A 24,015-nucleotide genomic window follows, 5' to 3' on the forward strand; every position below is an offset into this window, starting at 1 on the left:
TAAGTAGGTCGCAGCCTTGAGTGACAGGCAGGATTATCCTAAGACTGAATAAGACAGAAGAAAAGTTTTTTTCTGCATGATTAAACATGTGTATTTCAGGATACAACAGTAGATTCATATGCCTAGATCCATTACATGGTCACTTTACCTACACCTGCAGGTGGAATACTCCTTTAAGGTGTCAATCTACTATTCCCGGTGCCACCTTACATCTTGAGAGATGTCCTCTATTAACAGCTGGAGTGCCATAAGCCGGATAACTCCTCTCATCTTGTATACTTTCATCACCGGAACATTTTTGCAAAGCCGCTTACAATTAAGGTTTCTTGTCTCCCGGGTGGAGCAGTCAATCTGAAATCTGTTCAACCTGGAGATTTTAGCAATCTGGCACCTGGCGCCTGTCTGACATTTATGCTTCTTTCGCCTTTAACCATAAACTCCTTCTTTTTTTGCTTGCAGGAGGACAACTGTGGTGCACAACCACCAAGTCTATCGCTGAGGGCGAGGAGTTAATTGCCTTTGTTGTGGATTTTGACTCAAGGCTACAAGCTGCCACTCAGATGACTCTTACGGAGGGGATGTATCCGGCGCGGTTGTTGGACTCCATACAACTGCTTCCTCAACAAGCAGCCATGGCTTCTATCTTGCCTACAGCCATTGTCAACAGTAAGTGGCATGTTATACACTAAATCTTAGGAAATTCCGAAACACTTTTCAAGTGCCAGCCTAGATGAGATATATGAAATCCTACTTTTGCACACGTAGTGCTTTTTGCTATTTTTACATTTTATACTGGGAGAGATGAAAAAGTAACCTAAAGCTAAAAGTGGCCTGATGAGATAAATGTCAATCTATAGTTCTAATCCTAATTACACTTGGAATACCGTCTTCTTATTTTTCTTAAAGGGGGTTATAATTAAACTACGGAGTAGACTTTCTTACTAGCGTCAACCTCTGCTCTTTATGTTTATTGAGTACTTAAAGCGGACCTGAACAGGGCAGAAGGAAAACAGAGAGAAATGCACCATGTATGTATTTAGAGAATTTAGCCTGTCTTATTCCCCCTCATCTGTGTTTAATCGTAAGTTGTAATTTGATCTCTCCCCAGAGACAGCGGACTGCCGCGGCATATAAGGCAGATAAGCTCATTTGAATTTAGCTTGTGCACCTTGGCTCTAATGCATTGCGGACCATCTGGACCAAGTACAGACTGAACCCATTGTTCCCCTCCTTAACCCTCCTGCTCCACTGTGTGCCTCCATAGCAACAGACACTAGAGACAAGCAACGTATCTGTAACAAATTCTGTGAACAGTTCCTTTTGGGTGCCAAGTTTGGCAGTCGTCTAATAGATGCCAATGCAAAGTATCAGTACTCAAACATTGAGGCGGTGAGTTGGGAACATGATACCCCCATAACTTGCTAGCCGATCGGCTACAGTAGTAGCCAATCTTCTGCTATGTACGATATAGTTAGACTAGCTGAACTGCTATTAGTAGCCGATCGGCTACTACATCGGTATCTGGTTTGGACGTTTGGGGCCAGTGTTAGGCATTAGGAGGGGACGTTAGTGTTAGACATTAGGAGAGTCCGTAGTAAAATAGTACAATATTGATAATATTATATCACCCACCCAAGACAACATGTGGCGCCACAATATTTACTCTGAATTGTCGCCTAAGGGATCAAGTCCAAAATCCCTGCGGGTGACAGATTTTGCTTGTGTGTACTAGGGATGGTCGGAAATGCCAATTTCCGATTCCGCGGTAAATCCGCATTCCGCCATTGCCAATTACCGATTCCGCTTTCCGCTATCAATTTCCGCATTCCAATGCGGAATTTCCGCCGGAAATCGCAGAAATTCCACCCGAATTTTAAAATTGATTATCTCAAAAACTATAAGGTATTTTTGAAAACTTTGTTTGCATCTTGTTCACAAGGTTCTGTTTAATAAATCCTGAAAATTTGGTGTTTCTAGGACTTACGGGGGCTTTGCTATTAACCGCTAAAATCGGCAGATTTTTTCTGTGATGTAAAATGCAGAAAATAGGCAGATGCAGATTTTCTGCATTTTACATTACAGTAAAAATCCGCCGACTTTAGCGGGTTTATTAAACAGAATCTTGTGAACAAGATGCAAAAAAAAGTTTTCAAAAAGACCTTATAGTTTTTGAGAAAATCGATGTTAAAGTCGGGCAAAATTTCCGCGATTTCCGGCGGAAATCCACCTACCGCACTTGTATTACCGATTTCCGCATTCCAATGTGGAAATGCAGTTTCCGATCGGAATTTCGGAAATTGCATTTCCGCGGAATCCGAATGAGCATCCCTAGTGTGTACAGACCAATGGACAGTAGACTTACTCAATATGACTAGGGAGAAAAAGAGAGAATGGGAAACTGTGATCTATAGTCCCGGGTTTATTACGGTAATTCTTACAACCAATAAAAGAAAAACGGCAAGCTCCAAGTAGGATTAGTAACATAGATCCACGTGTTTATCTCATCATGCTGAATTTCACTTCAGGGACACATGTCACAAGCTTAATCACAGTTCTTACCTTCATAAAGTAGCAATAAACAGTGCTCGGCTAAGTTATGGAGAGTCAAAAGCAGCAAGTAATTTTTGAAGTGGCCCTAAAGGACTCACAGGACCTCTACTAAGCCCTACAAAACAGAGTATTGCAGATAAACCACAAGATATCAATGGATTTTCACTCCCATGTGTCCAAAAAGCAACATCTATAATGCCTCATTTCTGGGAAGTGGGTGGAGCTATGAAGATCACTTCTTTATGCCCTTGGTAGTAAAGTTACTGATCTCCTATCCACCATGTCCAGTTTTCAAAGGATATATTTAATTTCAATCCATTCATAGATACTTGTCTTACAATGATGCTATTTACTGCTAACATTTTGAAGGGTTAAAATAGAGTGTCACATTTCCCAAAAAAACAGTCCTAGTAAATCACCATCTATACAGTTCAAGTATTTTACCAAACTGAATTACACAGACAAAGCTGCAGTTACACTGGTTTCTCAGATCACTCCTCAGTAGCTCTTTATGTTTCATTGTAAAAGCTGCCTTGTTTGTGCTCAGCTGTTAGGGAGATGGGAGTGATTGTTTCACACCTCATATCTGTAGATCCAACATCCCTACACATTTGTGGGATTTCTCCTTTCTTTGGAAGAACCATGTCAGATTGATAAGACAAACAGAGCAAGGCAAATTCTATGTTTCTGCAGCCAGACGTTGAAAGATGACATTCAGTTACAAAATGGTGATGCGTGTTACATAGATTTGTCACATATAGAGATGTTGGCGAACAGCTCGCCAGCGAATCTCTATGGTCAGTCTGGCCGCGTACTACTTCCAGGTCGTAATGTCCCAGAGTAGTACGCATGCCCGTGTCTGCACGCGTCCTTTAGTACGCATGCCCTGGCCCGACGGTGTGCGTCCCTGATTGCAACGATGCGCACTGCTGGGCCAGGGCATGCGTACTAAAGGACACGTGCAGACATGGGCATGCGTACATTGCAACCCGGAAGTAGTACAAGGACTGCTATTCGCAATGAGCAGCTCGTGAGCTGTTCGCCTACATCTCTAGTCACATATTCCTCCATATAGCCTGGCTGAAACAGGTTACCTAATATTATCCTCATATGAGTGCCCTCTTTGTTACTTCCTGGCAGGCTGGAATTCAGCACTCAAATTTGTACCAATGCAGTGGTCGCTTGTTCCCGGTAGTTTCCTACCTCAGCTAAGTAACGCTGTTTATCAGGGCTGCCTTTAGGGTATCACTGGTGGGATTGCAGTACAGGGCCCGAGAGAGTCTAGGGTCTGGTGAACAATGCCACGTACATGGGCCTCAGCTGCAAGTCTGTCACAGAATGTACAGACCGTCAGTGAGTTCACCTGGGTTTGTTTTGGCCTGCCGATTTTGCGTTTTTTGTGATTTTGCCGTAATCAAATTCCATTTAAACACTGCAATGTGTTTGTAATGCTGCCAGGAATCTCACCCTGCGCTGCAAGCACTCCACTCCAGTCAGAAATCTTTTTGCTAAAATAAATCTTATATGTCAGCCTGGCTTCCTTTTATTCCATCGCCATTGGAGAAAGCTTGTCATCTCCCCTCCCACATTCCTGTTTCTCATCGATTGGTCTGAGCACACTTCAGTGTTACAGACTGAGGCTGCAACATGATCCTGTGCTCACACGTGTTTACACGCTAGCCTCATATAACTGCAGATTGGAGGAGAAAAGAAAAAACTTAAGGGAGGAAATGACATCAGGATTTAGCTTCACACTATGGGAAAAAGACATGGCCCCTGCCAGGAACAGAATTCTCTTCATTTACTATATAAAATTTACTGAAATCAAAACGTGGACAGTACATTACATGTGTTTTGTAAGTAGATCAGGTATTTATCTACTTATATACTGTATGTGGGTTTTTTTCCTGGCATAATATGGCTGTCCCTCCTGCTTTAATTAAGGTCTTCCTTCTCCTTGACACCTGTCATAAAGCTTGGGACCAGGATCCCTTCTCTGCTGCCAAATCTTAGCCCATCACAGCACTGCTGCCTACTTTCACACAATTGGGCAAGGCGGTGGATGGATGCATGCTTGCCACCTAAAGTTGATCTTACCATAAGCAGTCAGCAGCAACACACTCCTTGCTCTACCATAGAAGGAGGGGGCTACACTCACCACTACAATACAGAAAACGCAGCGGGTGAGACAAATAGGGCAGTGCTAAACTAGGCATCTCTAGCCCTGCTGTGGGTTTTCTTTTGGGGAGTTTAGAAGGGCTTTAATAGTAACTCTAGTAACTTCCTGTTGAAAATTCCCTTCCTGATGCCTAGCTTGTATGAAACTCAGCATTTCCCCTTTGCTCCAAACGATTATTTACAGAGGTAAAAAAAAAACTACTACCACAAAAAATTGTAGCAGAACAGCATTCAAACAGTTAAACACAGCATTTTGTTCTTCAGTGGAAAGCTCCTTGATTCAGTGGGCAGCTTCTGGCCACATCCAAAGAGGTGATAACATTATCTTTTGTTTACATTCCTTTGTCAAATACATTTAGTAAACATTAGCAAGTGCTGAAACTGAGCTCGCTCCTAGTACGTGTGCAGTTGAGAAGTGATTGATCACTAGATAGATTTTAATATACAGCAGCTTTTCAGTAACCTGCAATGGCAGCTTTCAGAGCAGATACTTTGGAACCTTGTAATTTGGATATTGGGTAATAAAAAGTAGGAAAACACATTTTTATTGAATATTATGTCATAGTTTTATCCGACTTTAACTACCTAAAGACCGCTCCACACCCATTGGCATGGCCGCGGAGGCAGCCCAAGGACCACCTAACACCAATTGGCATCAAGTCCTGGGGCTGCAGTTTTCAGGAAAGCCTGTGCGCGCATCTCCTGTTTAGGGGGCGGATCTCCGCCCTGCCTTCAGTCTGCGAGCAGCGATCGCCGCTCGGGAGACTGTTAGATGGTGAACCCGCTGTCTAATTACCATGTACAGCGCTGCGATCGGCAGCAGCGCTGTATTGGGGACAGCCGTGTCCCCTCCATATGCTAGGGAGTGATCGTCTGTCATAGGCTTCAGCCTATGACAGCTGATCACGCTGATTGGTTGGCAGGGGGAGGGAGGGAGCAGGTAAGAAAGAATAAAAAAATAGTCATTTTTATTTTTTAAAAAAAGTAAAAAATTTTGATTAAAAAAAAATAAGCATGGGGGGGGGGAATCAGACCCCACCAACAGACAGCCCTGTTGGTGGGGAAAATCACTAGTGTGCTGTGTTGCTCGGCCCTGCAGCTTGGCCTTAAAGCTGCAGTGGCCTATTTTGAAAGATATAGCCTGGTCTTTAGTGGGGTTTAGCCCTGTGGTCCTGAAGTGGTTAACTTCACCTATTAATTAACACTAAGGCCCGGTTCACATCTGCATTTTTTTTATGTAACTTAACCGGAACGTATACTGTACAAACGGAACAGATGTGAAAGCTATTGGACCGTTCACATGTGTCCGTTGGTACGGCTCCGTTCCGCTTCCCGGGCCAAAAAAAAATGCAGCAGGCCCTAACTTTCCGGACTGTTCTGCCCAGCGGAACGGAACCGGACAAAAAATGCTTTTACATTGGGGCAATGGAGAATGGAACGTTTCTTCACAGTAGTGAAGAAACAGACTGTTCCACAAGGGATGGGGGATGTGGGGAGGGGAACCTGAGCGGCGGGAGGGTGCAGCAGCCGGGCAGGTGGGTGAGTGAGGGTAACCAGGCCTTAAATACATACCTAAAGGCCGGCGGTAGAGGCTTCTATCTTCGCGTCATGTGACTAAATGACTCGTCATGTGACTAGAAGAGGAAGCCTCTGCCGCTGCCACTAGGTATGTATTTTCTGGCAAACTAAGTGAAAACCGATCCATTGGTGATCAGATACGTTTGCCAATGTGCACAGAGCCACCCGGATCTGGTGAAGCGGAGACCGGATCCGCTCACTGGATCCATTTGCCTCATATTTTCTAATGTGAATCGGGCCTAACTCGTTTTTAATGCCTAATCCTTACCATTATTACTAACTTCCTCCGACCTTATCCCCTAAACCGTATACTCCTGCTCAATGCAAAATGCTTACCAACAACCCAAAACGATACTCACCTTTTGTACACTTCAAATTAGCTACACCACTAGCACTGCCCCGTCTGCTGATCTTCCGGCATCAACACAAGGCACACATAACAGTGCTGAGATCATGTGAATTTAGGGCAACAAATATTATTTCTATGGTATTTATTATCATCTCAGACATATTCTATTTGTTTTGTACAGTGGAGGAGGGAAGCAGCGATAGAAGAATCTGGGAAACATTCCATATTCTTTTTTAAAAAAAAATAACAAAGCACATAAAAGCAGTTTGAATTTTAGTTTTGGCACCTTCTGTTTCAAATCTTTAACACTTCTACAAATACCATCATCACCTCTATAAAAGACCGGCATGCAATGCTGTAAATATATATATATATATATATATATATATATATATATATATATATTCTAAGATTAAATGTAAAAGATACATATTTATTACAGAGTATATATTTGATTGCATAATAGAAGTGCAAATTGCCTGTTTCAAAAACACATACAATACCTTCCCTGTAAACATATACTGTATATATCCGAGAAGCATTCAAACAATAAATCTCAATGACCCAGAGATCTGTGCAGAAAGTATACAGCTACCAGCAGAGTGGGTGGGGTCAGCTCTTCATTCACAGTATAAGACTGGCTGCTGCCTGCTTCTAGCTCCTCCCTGACTACCTCATATGGGAGATGATGGGATAGGGGAAATATTCTGCAGAGTTAAAGTGAAGCTTTCAGCCATACTATCTCAGAAAAAAACACATATATAAGTAGATAAATACTTGCTCTATTTGCATAACATATGTATTGCACTGTCCACGTTTTGATTTCAGTGATTTTTCTATAGTAAAAAAAAAAAAGAGAAAATCCTTCTTAGCATTTCCCATTTTAACTACCCTCTGATTAAAGGTTGGCATGTAGCCTATCAAGTTGTTAGGCACCCATCCAGTTATATCATCCTTGCAGCAAAGGTGTGACATGCGGGCATATGCCGCTCCCTAGCCTACCATCCAGCCATGATCCTCTGAGTCATCCCAAGCCACTTACATCGCCACTGTTCTCATTTGTAACTCATGACACATCCTATACTCCACTTCCCAGAAACCCTCAGGTCATGCCGTGCCTCCATATTACACACTGAAGACACGCCCCCACTGCCCTGTATAGTGGCTGTAGCGGCTATGCTTCCTCTCCAATCAGCAGCGAATGGAGGTGGTGGGCAGTACAGTGTTATATAAGTTGGGTGGGGAGGGAGAAGTTAGAGAAAAATGATTCCTCACCTTGGGCTTTGGGATTTTAGTGGTCCTTATAGTGTCATTTATGTGCTGTGTTCTCTGTCTTCTTTGCAGAAGATATATTCCCCTGTAAGTCGTGTGGAATTTGGTACAGGAGTGAGCGCAATTTACAAGCCCACCTCATGTACTACTGTAGTGGTCGCCAGCGGGAAACATCTCAGCTTTCAGAGGACAATGAAGAGAGCGCATCTCAGATGTCCAGTATCTGCCCTTACCCACAATGCACCAAGAGCTTCTCCAATGCAAGAGCGCTGGAAATGCACCTAAACACTCACAGTGGTAAGTCCGTCCAGTCAGTTCCCTATGTCCTAACAGGATTCTCTTAGAAGGCAGAGTGCTTATTGCCAGTTGCCACTTGGGATATCTGGGTGCCAGATAGTAAAACAGAGTACATGTGGATCTGTCCCTTGACAGCTGGGCACCATGAGTGCATTGGCACATTGGACTATTCCCCTCCATGTGCTGCCAGCCACGTCCGAGAGAATTCATCGCCGAGAGACTTGGGTGCAGGATACAGGTATGGCTTATCCTGCTGCTGCACAAGTTCCCGGCGGCGTTAAATACTATTCCCCCTCCAGGTCCATGTGGATAGTGGGGAATGTGGGGATAGTGGCTATTGCTGGAGGCCGAATTACAGTGTTTTCAAAGTAACTTGAGCTCCGTCTTCTGACGGCGCCAAAGTTACTGACTGTGCACCGCTATAGCCGTAATTCCTATATTCTATGGTGGCGCCGGCTGCGCCCAAGTTTCCTGTGCTGGATTTCCAGTGTTCGTGCCAGCCCCCCTTTTCCCAATGATATACAACATGACATGCTATTTGCTCTCAATGTCCTGCCAGTTCCCCAACATAGAATACCATTCTCCCTTAGTGATGGGCAAACTTTTTGCAGCACACTTCCCCGGTCGAAAAATAAACTTTTTGAAAAATTTGCAAACTCAGAAGTTATCCATTGGTGATTGCATGTTTGCCAATGGTATTGGCCTCTCCATTCCAACCTAGTTAACCTTAGTTTATTGGTCATTATGGGCCAAAAGTTCACCACCCGTGAACACATGCAATAGCCCCTCCCTCCACCTCTTCCCCACCCAACATCACTCTAGCACAATGTAAAAAGAATATTCCTACTCCATTTCCTATGAAACCACTTGCTGATGTAGCCTCCCAATTTAGCCCTCTTCCTGCTATAAAAAAAAATCAGCCCCCGTGGTTTAGCAGACTCACATTTAACAATTTAACAAGCTCTCTCCCTTCATCTCCATGGCACAACAAACGCTGAGGTCTTAAAATCACATCTGGATCAGATCCAAAGATAGAGATGATTGTTGAAACATTACTGAATTGGTGAAGCCCAGCCCCCCTTTCCCTCCCCCATGCCAGCCTCCCCCCACTCTGTGACATGACTCCTCTACCTGCCCCTACAATACTCTTCCTATCTTGGCCATGCCCTCTTCCAGCCCCTGTGGTGGTGATGTAATTTACCTGGCCTGCACACTAATACAAAAACAGCTGTCAGCTGGGAGGGAGGAAGCTGGTTGTCAAGTTCATAGATTTTCTTCTGACCGTGGGGTTTTCTGGGGTTTAGTAGAGTCTGAGGCAGTAAAGCTGCATGGTGTGCAGCCTCACTGCCAGATAGGTAAGCAGTCACCCACTGTGGGGTCAGGTCAATAAATCTGGGCCCACTTGGATTAAAAAAAAAACACAAAAAAAAACCACTGTTTGTATGGCCTCATTTCCCGGGCTCAGGAAGCAGTTACCAGGCAGCAGTGAGCAGTTATCAGGCAGCAGCAAGCAGTTACCAGGCAACAGCAAGCAGTTTGAGAGGCATTTCACTGCCTATCAACTGCCCGTGGATAAGAAGCCCAGTTAGCTGGTGCTTGTTTTATGTATTCCTGCATTTCAGATTAATGAATTTAGGGCTGGGTATACACAATATTCACATCATTTTTATGAATAGCCCATTTATCAATCAATGGTCCAAAGAACGGAAATTAATTCTGCTACAGACTCACCGAAAATGGCCAATAAAGAATAATTTCCTCAATAGGTTTGCAATTAGATGTTCTGGTAAATTGTGACTGATCCTGCACAGATTCTGGGATGTTTTTATGCAGATGTTCGTACATGAGTAGGTGAGATCTGCCTGCTGATGTAGGCGGGGCATGGTTAGTCATGTGGGTGGGACACAACCAGGCATGTGTGAGCACATGGTGCTAGGCAGCCACATGGTGTGTCAGTACAGGCCTTTCCCTACCAAACTAAACCTGCTCCCCCTGTGTGCAGCCAAGGGGACTTCTGGAAGATAATAGATTAGACAGGAAAGCCAGTGTACACAAATGTACATTGGTTTATCTTTCAGAGCATTGATTGGAAGGATTCCTTTCTCCATGGACTGGCCACAGGTCATGTATGTATGCACAGCTTTTACTCTCCTCATGCACTGAGTGGAGGATTTACTGGGCCACTGTATGGGGCGTAGCCTCAATCTAAAGCCCAGTGCCCACCTTCAATTTTGATTGACCAGTCACTGACCAATTTTACCACGTCCATGAAGTATGAGAGTTTACACAAACCATTCATAGCATTCGAAATCACCACCAATCGAACCAATCAGTGGCCAAGCAAAATTGAAGGCATGTATACCAGGCTTAAATGAAAACTGAAGTGAGAGGGATATGGAGGCTGCCATGTTTATTTCCTTTTAAACTATGCCAGTTGCCTGACTGTCCTGGTGATTTTTCATACAGCGGAAGAGGAAACAGATTAGTTACATTACAGCTGCAAGGAAATAAAGTCTTACCTTTAAATGCCAAAGCATGCCTAAGAAAGCAGTTAACCACTTATGTACCAGCGGTCTCTGCCCTCTTAAGGACCAGAGACCGCTGGTACAGAAAGGAATCCCAAAGAAATCGCCGATACATAACCGCCGCAACCGCCGTCACTGCCACACGTCGGGAACCTGGGCCACCCACTCTGCTTTCTCTATGACGGCAGAGTTCCTTTGAGCCGTCAGGAGCCGCTTTCATTGGTTCCTGACCGTGCCTATCAATGTAAGCCAGTGGGAGTTGCTTACATTGATGGACACGGCCAGGAACCAGTGAAATCGGCTCTTGGCCCGCTCACAGGGCTCTGCCGTCATAGAGATGTCTGAGCCCAGTGAGCTGCAGCGAGAGCGGCGGGAGCGACTGAAGCGGCAGATGAGTTGAAATCTTCACTTTGGCAGCCAGATACCCATCAAAACAGGGCCTAGATTTCAACTACTTCAGTCCGAAAGAGGGACTGTCGCGAAAATCTTAAAATGTAAAACACATACAAATAAGAAGTACCGTACATTTCTCCCAGAGTAAAATGAGCCATAAATTACTTTTCGCTTTTTTGTTGCTGTCACTTACAGTAAGTAGTAGAAATCTGACATTACTGACAGATTTCGGACCAGTCCATCTTCTCATAGGGGGGTTCTCAGGGTTTTCTTTATTTTTAAAAGCACTTAGTAAATGACAGTTGCTCTGTCCAACTGCCAAAATAGTGTCCAGCGAGCAGGGAGGCTGGCTGGCCAGCATATTTATGTAAATCTTTTTGAGGGAATGTCTTTATAAAGAATAAAGGCCATGCTGAGAATCCCCTATGGAGAGATGTCGGTAATGTCAGATTTCTACTACCTACTGTGAGCGACAACAACATAGGAGAGAAGTAATTTATGGCTCATTTTACTCTGGGAGAAATGTACTTCTTATTTGTATGTGTTTTAAATGTTAGGATTTTCGCGACAGTTCCTCTTAACCAGCTGAGCGGTCTGGACGAGCTCAGCTCGTCCAACACCGCCAGAGGCTGCCGCTCAGGCCCTGCTGGGCCGATTTTCACCAAATAAAAAGCAGCACACGCAGCCGGCACTTTGCCAGCCGCGTGTGCTGCCTGATCGCCGCTGCAGCGCGGCGATCCGCCGCGTGCAGCGGCGAAAGAGGGTCCCCCCAGCCGCCCGAGCCCAGCGTAGCCGGAACAAACAGTTCCGGCCAGCGCTAAGGGCTGGATCGGAGGCGGCTGACGTCAGGACGTCGGCTGACGTCCATGACGTCACTCCGCTCGTCGCCATGGCGACCAGGTAAGCGAAACACGGAAGGCCGCTTATTGCGGCCTTCCGTGTTACTTCTGGCCGCCGGAGGCGATCGGAAGAACGCCTCCGGAGCGCCCTCTAGTGGGCTTTCATGCAGCCAACTTTCAGTTGGCTGCATTAAATAGTTTTTTTTTAATTTAAAAAAAACCCTCCCGCAGCCGCTCTGGCGATTTAATCAGAACGCCAGGGTGGTTAAAGTAGTTAAATAGGCTTTGCACACAACAAGCCATATGCAATTCACATTTTCTCCAGAGTTTTTTCCTAGGTGATATTTTCACTTGTAAATAAAATGCCTTTTACACCTTCAGCAAGCAAACAATTACTTTGACAGTCACGGTACTTTTCACCTACTTTATGGTACTTTTTCCATTGCAAATTGCAAAAAAGTTATTTTAAATCGAAGATAAAAAATTATCTTCTTGGAGAAAATTCAGGAGAATAATTGAATTACGTATGGCCCAAAGTTATGTTTTTAACTGTCTGTTAAGGTTATCCAAAGAGTAACAGCCGTTTTCAATGAATCCATTAAGCAAACATTTTGTTTATTTAACCACTTCAGCCCGAGAGCAATTTTCACATATAGGCGCTGCTCCCATTCATTTGCCAATAACTTTATTACTCCTTATCACAACTAAATGATCTATATATTGTTTTTTTCAGGACAAATTCGGCTTTTAGTGTGTGTTCATTTTGTTTAGTAATCATCTTATTTTCTATGCATTTTAAAGGGAAAATAAGGGAAAAAGATGAAAAAAACAATCTATTTCTCTATTTACATCCATTATAGCTTTAAATTAAACAGTGTTGACTATAAGTTAAACCCACTAATTTTATTTGCTCATCCATCCTGGTTATTGCAACATTTAGATTATGTTACGAGCACAATGTATGGAGAGAATATTGTATTTGGAAATAAAGGTGTCTTTTTTCTGTTTTTGTGTTTTTTGCTTTCTCATTGTACACTGTCAATGATTACAAGGCCTTATTTTGAAAAATAATAGTAATATACACTTATGGCATACATATTTAAAAAGCCAGGTTCCTAAGGTAATAATGTATGTGGTTTCTTTCATATTCTGTCACTTTGTTTTCATTTTACAAGTCTTTTATTTTGGTACAGAATATGCAAAAATATAATTTCTTTTGATTCAGTTTGTGACTAAAAAAAATACAGGAGACATGCGCCTCAACCCTGAAACTCTTTAAACTCTATTCTACTACTTATCACGGTTAAAATGATACCACATATGTCTCTTGTAGTGTTGCTAAAACTTTCCCAAGTTTGATCATGATTCTGAAAATGACTTTTTATATTTGATTGAGTTTGTCCCTACCTATTTTTCATGTGACGTGGTTCACAGGCTTTAGACACACCAAAATGGATTCCAAAACTCGTCACGGTTAAAATGATACCACATGTGCCTCATTTAGTAGCAAACTGGTGGTGCACTCTCCACAACAACACTGGACAAATATATTTGTCCAGTTGGGCTTAAGTGGTTAATGTTAGACACACTATCATCTGGTTATTTCTCCACATAATCACCGGCTTTATGTAAGCATGTATCATATCTTTTTACTAGGTTTTTAATCCCTTTTGTTGTAGTAGCATCACACTCCTTGCCTATGGGTTGGAGGAATAGTGGAGGGCTTCAAGTTATTGCTGCTGAACAAAATAGTTACTGCCGTTCTGCAGTAATGCGACAAGCGGCACAGCGAGATAAGAAATTAACCTGGCCAATGCAAACAGGACCACTACAGCAAAAAATGCAAGCAGTTAAAATCTGACAGAACCGACGGGTTTTGAACTAGTCCATCTCCTTATGGGGAATCTACTTTTTAAGTGTTTACTGTTTTATTGTTTTTGCTCAATGGCACATTCATTGAAGTATGCCAGAGCTAAAAATCTATGAACGATTGATCCTTTTTATCTCTTTCCTGCTCTCAGAAGCTAGCAAAGTGTTTTATAGTTGTAATTTCTTATCAGTGAGGGTTACACTTTAGTCTGACACAGTCCTGACTGAATCTGCAACAAAACCTCCAACAAAAAAGTTAATTCAGGCCTCACTGTGTCACATATCAAAAAACTTTATTGAAAAAATCACAACAATCACAACCTGTATCGAAAGATTCAGATAAAAACACTAAAAACACTTAGAACTTGAGGGTTAACCCGGCAGACCCTGCGTCCCACGCACGCTTCACATACATCCATTCATGCCATACATCCAATGAGAAAGCAATTGCATATATTTCTGATTGACTACAGAGCTCTGGGTAGGCAAAAAAAAGTTTTTCAAAAATGTTCAAAAAAGTTTTCCCAACATCAGCAAGGCAGTCCAAAGCTTATTCTAATCTGTGTCAGCTCGACCAGGCGTGCAGCTTTCCAGCCCAGAATTATACTAGATGTGCAAGCTCCTGACTGAGACAGGAACTGCCACTTACATACCTGATGTTTAAACTCTTGCAGGCAGAGAAAGAAAAAAGTAACACAGCATAGTTATTTGTGTTCTAGGCACTGTACACACACTGGTCTATCTCATCATGTCACATGTCACTTCGGGTATCCTTTAAACTGCCAAAATAGTAAGATGCCAGCCTCCCTTCTCACTTGCACACTATTTTGTCAGTTAGACTTAGCAACTGTCATTCAAATGCTTTTGAAAACAAAGAAAACCATGAGAATCCCCCATGAGGAAATGGACTAACCCAAAACCTGTGAGTTGTGTCAGGTTTTAACTGCTTACTTTTTCACTGGAGTGGTCCTTTAACACACTGTTCATCAAACATGTCCTCAAGGCCCACCAACAGTGAAAATCTTTGTGAAAATCCACAGAGGTACTTAACCTCCTTGCCGGTTCAATTCCTCCGGCAAGGAGGCAGCGCAGGAGGTTTTTTTTGTTTTTGTTTTTTTTTTTTAAATCATGTAGCGAGCCTAGGGCTCGCTACATGATAGCCGCTGAGCGGCGGCATCCCCCCACCCACTCCGATCGCCTTCGGCGATCAGAGTAAGCAGGAAATCCCGTTCAGAATGGGATTTCCTGCAGGGCTTCCCCGGTCGCCATGGCGACGGGGCGGGATGACGTCACCGACGTCATGGACGTCGGGACGTCATAGGGAATCCCGATCCGCCCCTCAACGCTGCCTGGCACTGATTGGCCAGGCAGCGCAGGGGTCTGGGGCGGGGGGGAGCGACTCGGCGCAGTGGATTGCGGCGGGTCGGCGGCGAGCGGCGGCGATCGGAAGTTACAAGCAGCTAGCTAAGTGCTAGCTGCTTGTAACAAAAAAAACTTATGCAAATCGGCCCAGCGGGGCCTGAGAAATCCTCCTGCGCAGGTTACCCTGAACTGAGTTCGGGATAACCGGCAAGGAGGTTAAAGGGAGGGTCCGCGCTGAAAAAAAAACTCCACTTAACAGGAGCTGCGGCGAGGGTACAGATCGACTGGTAGGGGCTGGAAGAAGCCCCAGGTAAGTGGAGTTTGTTTTTTTTCCAGCGCGGACCCTCCCTTCAAACAGCTCTGCTGAGACACTAATTACCCCACCTGTGCATGTTTGTGGTTTTCTGTAACACATGTACTGTTGGTGGTCCTGGAGGACAGGGTTGGGGAACTCTGCTTTAACACATTCTGGGTCTTGCTTTTCGGACATGTAGGACCTAAAACCTTCAGTTACATTTTGCTCTTGAAATACAGTGTTTTTTGCTACAGAGCATTTAGCCTCTTTCGGGTTAACTGCCTAGGATCTGGGTGTTTTGGGGTACATAAGTTATTTAGCTACCCTGTGTCACTCTTCAGCAGCAGTGACAATGGTTATGTGTTTGGCCAAGTAGTGTATGGCTGTTCAGTTCTTTATCTTTTTTAAAATCCTCACTTCATTTATTTGAAAGCGAGAACAGCAGGTCGCTCAAACAGCCACGAGGGTTTGGAATGCTTTCCCATGCCATAGACTGTTTTGTAGATTGATCAGCAAGATTTATGTCTCTATTTACACGTTCCATTTTTTATTTTTTTTTGCAGGTGTGAAAGTTGAAGATGTCTTTCCTCCGGGGGCCAGCCTGAAATGTACAGTGTGTAACTTCACGGCGGAATCGGTGATTAACTTCCACAAACACCTGTTCTCTCATCTTACTCAAGCTGCCTTTCGATGCAATCAGTGCCATTTTGGCTTTCAAACTCATAGGGAACTCCTACAACACCAGGAGCTTCATGTCCCTGGAAGTAAACTGCAGCGGGAGGCTGACACTGCGCACTCTCCCGGTGCCAATGAAACAAATGCACAACAGACGCCAGAGCTGCTGAATAAAAACGATCTTCTGCAGAGCCAAAAGACCGTGCCGAACAAAGACGCGAGCTCAGACAGCGAGCTGGAAAAAAGTGAAAAGAAGCCGCATCCTTTTCTGTCCAATCAGAGGCCAGAGACAACCAATAAAAACGTCTTTTCCTATACTAAAATCAAATCTGAGCCATCGAGCCCCCGGCTTGCTTCATCTCCTGTCCAGCCCGCTATTGGACCCTCTTTTCCAATGGCGCCCTTTCTCTCTCAGTTTGCTTTCCCGCATGACATTACCGTAGTTCCTCAAGCTTCGGAAATACTGGCAAAGATGTCAGAACTGGTACACCGGCGGCTACGGCATGGCAGCAATAGCTACCCCCCAGTCATTTACAGCCCCCTGATGCCGAAGGGGGCTACTTGCTTTGAGTGCAATATAACATTTAACAATTTGGACAATTATCTGGTACATAAGAAACACTACTGCAGCAGCCGATGGCAGCACCTCACCAAGGCGGCGGACTTTACCGGCGTCAACGAGAAGATGCCAGAGTCCGTCAGCCCAACCAACGCTCAGAATTCTGTCAGTCTTCTTAACCCATCTCTTCATTCTACTGAGAACGACAACCAGCTCCTCCAAGCCTCCTGCATTAACTCAGGCAATGTTCTTGATTTGCTGGGATCAAATATGAAGTCCAGAGACAAAGACTTCACAGCTGAGGTTAAAAAACTGCCCAACGCGGTTACCACTGACGAGAAGGGCAACGGCAAAGCCACCGAAATTAAGACCACCCCACCACCACAGCTGGAGGTTGAGAATGACCCAAACAAAACCACCTGTGAAGCTTGTAATATCACCTTTAGTAGGCAAGAAACTTTCATGGTTCATAAACAGTACTACTGTGCCACTCGTCATGACCCTCCTTTAAAGAGATCAGCGATAAATAAAGTGCCTGCCATGCAGAGGACTATGCGCACCAGGAAGAGGAGGAAGATGTATGAGATGTGTCTGCCTGAACACGATCAGAGACCACAGCTAGTTCAACAGCATTTCCTTCATGTAGCTAATCTTGGCAACCCTTGCACATCTGTCCAAGAGCAAGCAGAAGGCCCCGGGGACTGTTATCACCCCAGGTGCGATATCTTTCCAGGAGTCGTTCCAAAACATTTGGAAACATCACTTTCAATTAGTAAATGCATTCCCGTGGTGAAATGTGAAACCTCGCACTCAGCCATTTCTTCTTTGGAGATGGACGCCCCTATAGACCTTAGCAAAAAATGTTTAACACAGTCCGATAGGGTTTCCACATCTCCGAAAAGGCTCCTGGACTATCACGAGTGCACAGTATGTAAGATAGGCTTTAATAAAGTCGAGAACTACCTTACTCACAAGCAGAACTTCTGTCCTGTAACAGCTAGTCAACGCAATGATCTAGGAAACATTGAGAGCAAAGTGTTCCCTAACCCAGAAAGCGAACGAAGCAGCCCTGAGGGCAACTTTGAAAGAGGGGCCATAAAATGTGAAAAGAACAGAACCTCAAAACAATCGTCACCTAATGGAAACTTGTTCTCTTCCCACTTAGCGACTCTTCAAGGTCTTAAAGTCTTTAGCGAAGCAGCCCAGCTTATCGCCACGAAAGAAGAGAACAAAAATGCGTTTTTTTCACAATGCCTTTACCCAGGAGCAATAAAAAAAGCTAAAGGCGCAGATCAGCTTTCCCCATACTATGGAATCAAGCCAAGTGATTATATTTCTGGGTCTCTCGTAATACACAATGCGGATTTAGATCAAAGCACAAACGTAGGAAGCGAATCTCCCAAAAGTCAGCTACCTTCAAATGGATGTTCTGTACTGAAGAAAGATTCTCTGCCGTTGCTGCCAAAAAACCGGGGCATGGTGATAGTGAACGGTGGACTCAAGCAGGAGGACCGGCCTGCTGTAAACTCTCAGCAGGAAAACCTTTCCCAGAATCCTCCGCAAGAAGACGGCTGTAAGTCCCCATCCTGGGCCCTGGACAAACCTCTGACGGCCAATGAAAACGTTTCCCCGGCGCCCCCCGCTGCCGAGGATCAGGTTTCCAGCCTGACAAAAAGCGTCAATGGATCCGGCGCAGCTGCAGCCGGCGGGAAATATTGCCGTCTCTGCGACATCCAGTTTAATAACCTTTCAAACTTTATAACTCACAAAAAATTTTACTGCTCGTCACATGCCGCCGAGCACGTCAAATGAACATTTCCACCTGGCGCTTTTGCTAAAAAAAAAAACGTGAAGTATGTTTGTTTCCTGCAGTCTGAGAAAAAAGAGAGGGAAAAAATAACATAAAATAATGATGCTGCTTAATTGACATCTGGACAATCAGGATATCCGTTCATTTGAAATGACTTGAAGATTTAAGGTGTAATTCCACTACAGTTATGCGTAAAAGTGTATTATTGGTGCCATTTTTCTCTTTTTTTTTCCCTTATTTATTTTGCCAGCAGTGTTTCCATACATTTGTGCCCAGCGGTGGCTCCTGATCCTGAGCCATCTACGTTGGCCGGGGCAAGCGATCGCTGTTGGACGCAACTGTAGCTGTGGTTCTGTTATTTTTTATTTAAAGAACTTTATATTAAAGTCATTTGTAATGTTATTGTATAGTTATTGTGTAGCACATATGGTTTGCACCTGTATAGTAGATTTTAAATAATATAGACACAACATTGCAGAGGAAAAAGACATATTAGGAATAGCTTCAGAAGCACTTGTGTATACTGATTTTTCTTTCTTTTTTTTTTTATTCTACGCTGTTGCAGAGAGAATAGCTGTCTCTGCTGAAATATAGCTCATAATCTATAAAGCCATGGTTAGAAAAACAAAACAAAAGAAAAAGTAAAAAAACAAGCATTATTTAATGCGGTAGTAAATATTTTGTTCACTGGAGACTAGGGACCTTGTCCATACTGGCCGTAGCCTACCATGGGAAAATACCTGGTTACAATATTATGATGATAATATTATCGTACATTTATATAGCGCTTTTCTGCAGCGCTTTACAGACATCAGACGGTTTGCATTACTAACAGTCCACCAGTGGAAGCCCCGTTCCGATACCCCTATCAAAGTCAAGGGCCAGTTTTAGGGTGAGGGGACATTTAATTGCCCCATCAGTGTGATTGTTTTTTCTGATGTGGGAAAAGTTTTATGCAAATAGTGTCTTGGACTGAATTCAAACCTAGGACTCTAGCACTGAAAATCAGAAGTGGTAACCACTAAGCCAAGGTGTCATGCATAATACTGCTTTATTCAAAAAATATATATATTAAAAGCCTGCTTCTTGAAAATCTGGGCCAAACGGAAATTATTTAAAAATAAAACAGTAAAAACTTAATTTCAAAAAGATCATAAGTTCCAGAAATATTGGTTCCTGAAGTGCTATGCAAATTCTGACTTTTATGTTAAAAGTCAAGTTTTGCCCCACCCCCTTTTTTCCTCTATTGGCCCTTTTTCCAGATTGCTTACTTTGCTTTAGGTGCCTATAAAACACGCACTACAGTATTTCAAATAGAAACTGGCAAGTATGAGAGTATACGTTTTTAGTCACAAAAATAGTGCAGATGTCCGAAAAGGTGTAACAAAGGCTATTACTTATGCACAGCAAGGTGGGAGTTCTTGGACTAGGGGTACTCCATACAGAACACTGATGCCATGGTGTAATTTGAGCTTACTGACTGTTCTGGAAACTCTTATCTGGTTGCAGACTGAGTTGGCTAGATTGTTTAAAAAAAATTAAATTAATAAAAAATACACTTATTCAGCACCAATCTATGTATATGGCAATTTTAAAGCCAAATTGGAAATTCCCTTTAAGTACTTTCAGTCACCACTACTATTTTTTTGATATATTTTTATTAAAACAGGTTATATTAAACAGATTGTACAGTGGTTTAACTTAATTGTTTTTATTTAATTATTGTGCTTAGCACTTGAAGGTATCACTTTAAAAAATATATTTGAACTAAAAACATGAAATATTACATTTTTTTTCTCCATCAGTAATATTTCATAAGCAGTAACAAGATGGTCAGTTGACTGTGGATAAATTATATCTGGGGAATGTTAAAGCGGGTCCGAGATGAAAAACTAACTATAATAAGTAACTTGTCTATATATCTTATCTGAAGTTTAGATAGTTTACACAGCAAATCTAGCTGCAAACAGCTTCAACAGTTTATGATTATTTGTTCCTGTGATATAATGAGAGCGGCCATGTTCTGTTTGTCACATACACAAAGGGAAGCTGATCTGTATCTCCAGCGCTCAGCCTGTGAAAACGTCACTCCCCTCTCCTCCCCCCTCCTCCCCTCTGCTTCTGAAATCTCTGGCTAGTAACCTCTTCCTCCTCCTGCCCAGACTGAGCTCCCATAAGCCCTTGCTACTAAGGCTCAAAGTGCCAAGACACTCTGTGGGAAGCTGTGGGCGAGGCTTATTTAGTTTATAGGGAATAAGAGTATTAAAACAAAAAAAGTATTTGACTTAAGGAATGCCCTATAAGCTATATGAAAGGAACACAATTATGCAATGAGTAAAAGTTTATCTCGGATCCACTTTAATGGAGAAGCATGTGACTGAATTGATCAGGTGACCCAACCTCTGGTTGACTGATCTTGACAATTTTATCATTTCTGCTTTCTGTGCAAACTAACAGAGAAAGCAAAAATTAAAAAATGATCACATGATTGCAACAAGCCTTTCAATCAAATGCTTCTAAATGAATTAGAAAATGTATAGGAAATAAATTGATCATCTCTAGTGGTGACTGATACCTTGGCCCTGTTGTTCTCCACTGAGCTATCTTAACTTTGCAGCATTTCAGAAAAATTAGGCTTTAATTGTTACTACAAAACATGTCAGTCAAACCAGCAGATGGAGCTGTAAACACATTTTCATTTTAATATTTTCCTGATTTAAAAAAAAGTATGATTAAAAAAAATGAACTTTACCTATTCAGCTGTTTAGCTCTGAAATGCACTTTAAAACTGTGAAAATGCTTATACATGGATGTTTTTAAGACAGTAAATCTAGAGAAATATTGAAGAATTCCATTATCTGCCCATTTGTAAATAATCTTCTTTGTGAGTTTAGATATTTCACTATCTCTTAACCTATCACTATTCCCACCCACATAACCCAGTCTTAAAGGAGAACTCTAGGATCTGCTAAATGTATGGCCACCTTTATAGAGACCCTAATTGTGGTTGGTTAGATAACCACTATATCACTAATCCAACTTAGAACTTGGCTGTTTTGCCATTTTTTTTTATTCCTTGGCTGAAAGGTTAATAAACCACTGCTATGAATCACAGTTTTTACTGTGGTCAAACTGAAATGCTATGAATTGCTCCTTCTCCCCTGATACTCAATAAGAGGTCCTAAATGTTTGTACAGGGAATCGGTTTTCAGGATCTGTGAGTGGGGCTGCTTCTATTACTGCCTTGATTGCATCATCGCACTGCTCACAGTGCAAGGGGGATGGCACAGACTGAGTCTCTGTGAGAAAATTGCTGCCTATAGCAGTGACAGTCTGTGACACAGAAAGTGGCTATTGTGTCAGTGTGTTAGTGCTTCTGAACAGGTACTTTAGATATGATTGAATTGATATCAGCTTATCACGAAGCTTCTATACAGATACAAAATGATTAATACTATATATGCACTTATTAATCTGATCATATTATATTTACTTTAATGAGGCCAGTATTCTTCTGAAACCTGAATGAGGTAACAGTAAATTCGGGCGCCTGAGGCTAGTGGACAAATCGGGCGCCGCCATTCACTCCTATAATAAATATCGTTTAATGGGCGCCCGATAGGAAAAAAGGGCGCCGGAGAAAAATAACGTTTTAAAAGCGGCGCCCGGAGACTTAATGTTTTATTACTGCTTCTCATGATTACACATTATTTAATGATTTATACATTTTTAAATATTATTTTTAAACGAAAAACAGTACAATATTTTTTTTCAAACATTATTTTTAAACGAAAAACAGTACATTTTTTTTTTTTTTTTTTTACATTATTTTTAAACGAAAAAACCAACAGGGGGGTCTTAGGTTTAGGCACCAACAGGGGGGTCTTAGGTTTAGGCACCAACAGGGGGGTCTTAGGTTTAGGCACCAACAGGGGGTCTTAGGTTTAGGCACCAACAGGGGGGTCTTAGGTTTAGGCACCAACAGGGGGTCTTAGGTTTAGGCACCAACAGGGGGGTCTTAGGTTTAGGCACCAACAGGGGGGTTTTAGGTTTAGGCACTAACAGGGGGGTCTTAGGTTTAGGCACCAACAGGGGGGTCTTAGGTTTAGGCACTAACAGGGGGGTCTAGGGGTTAGGGGTAGGTACAGGGAGGGTTACTTAGGCACCAACAGGGGGGGTCTTAGGTTTAGGCATCAACAGGGGGGTCTAGGGGTTAGGGGTAGGTACAGGGAGGGTTACTTAGTAAAAAAAAATTTTAAACGTTATTATACGTTTCACTATTTAAACGAAAGATTAACGTTCTTACAATTGCCGATTTAATGCACATTATTTAATGATTTATAACTTTATAAAACATTAATTTTAAACGAAATACAGTACAATACATTTTTAAACGTTATCCATACTTATCGTTAAAAACCCGGCGCCCTTTTTTCCCAGCGCCCCTTTTTAACGTACGCCCTGAATGATCCTTATTCGATGACCAAGTAGACTTCCACTATGGGCAACCAACACTCCACAATTCCCCTGCAAACAGTGCTCCAGACGTGGCTCATTGCCAATCTCCAAAACAGCAATGCAGCACTCCTTACCCCCGTGCTGCCTGCACAGCTATATTTGAGCAGAAACACTGATCTAGTCATTAGGCTTTGCATTTGTATGTAGCAGTCTGTTCCTGTTTCACTTTTCAATTTGATAAAAAAAACTGTATGTTAAATGAAGATGGACATTTTTTTCTTGTACAGTAATTGTATTTTCCTTTGCTGATGCATCTTTGTCTGAATTTTTAAGAGAAAAGAAAATCTTTGCTGTTAAATGCAATACTTTATAATGAATGAACAAAGTTACCGGAAGCAGTATTGTATGATAATGGACTGTAGACAGTCAGTTTTATCTCTGAAGATATACAGCTACAATCTTACCCCTAAACACAATGCTGCAAGTATGAATCCAATTCAGATGTAATATATATTTACAGTACCTATAAGTGTGATAGTACTGGTGATCACAGAGAAAAGAAAAAAAAACAGTTCTACTTCTGATAGAAAGAATTTCTCAACAAATGTTGTTACTATGCATGTATATGGATGGAATAAAATTCCGGTTCATTGGATGAGTCTGTGATTTGTTTTTCTTTATTAATACAGTTTCATTGATTTAACATATAAGCATACTTGAGTAAGGGTACACTAGAGGGCGCTGTTGTAAGATAAGAGACATCTTATTCATTCAGCTTAGTAGAGCATCTATCTGTCTGTTATCTTCCAATGGTGCCATCTAGTGGTGGCCGGAAGGGGTTGCTGTTCAGAACTAGTTATAGAAGAAAAAGACTGGGTCTCCACCTGGATAAATGCAATTGTAGCACTATTTTATTGCACCATAGTGTTTTTTTGTCACTATGGTGCAATAAAATAGTGCTACAATTGCCTTTATCCAGGTGGAGACCCAGTCTTTTTCTTCTATT

General features: G+C 42.6%; 1 protein-coding gene across 3 annotated transcripts in view; it reads left to right on the top strand.

Moving 5' to 3' along the window:
* ZFPM2 (zinc finger protein, FOG family member 2) overlaps nucleotides 1–21,478 on the top strand; it is a 520,700-nt gene extending 499,222 nt beyond the window's left edge. For 2 of the 3 annotated variants that reach the window (XM_068237825.1, XM_068237827.1), the window contains 3 exons: nucleotides 460–666; nucleotides 8,000–8,224; nucleotides 16,071–21,478. In XM_068237825.1, the coding sequence (XP_068093926.1) occupies nucleotides 460–666; nucleotides 8,000–8,224; nucleotides 16,071–18,553 (2,915 nt within the window). In that variant the 3' untranslated portion in view covers nucleotides 18,554–21,478. The remainder of the gene's footprint in view (nucleotides 1–459; nucleotides 667–7,999; nucleotides 8,225–16,070) is intronic. The other variant, XM_068237826.1, reaches the window with a different exon arrangement.
* Nucleotides 21,479–24,015: the final 2,537 nt, after the last annotated feature.

The sequence above is a fragment of the Hyperolius riggenbachi genome, chromosome 5 (genome assembly GCF_040937935.1).
Source record: "Hyperolius riggenbachi isolate aHypRig1 chromosome 5, aHypRig1.pri, whole genome shotgun sequence".
Classification (NCBI taxonomy): Eukaryota; Metazoa; Chordata; class Amphibia; order Anura; family Hyperoliidae; genus Hyperolius; species Hyperolius riggenbachi.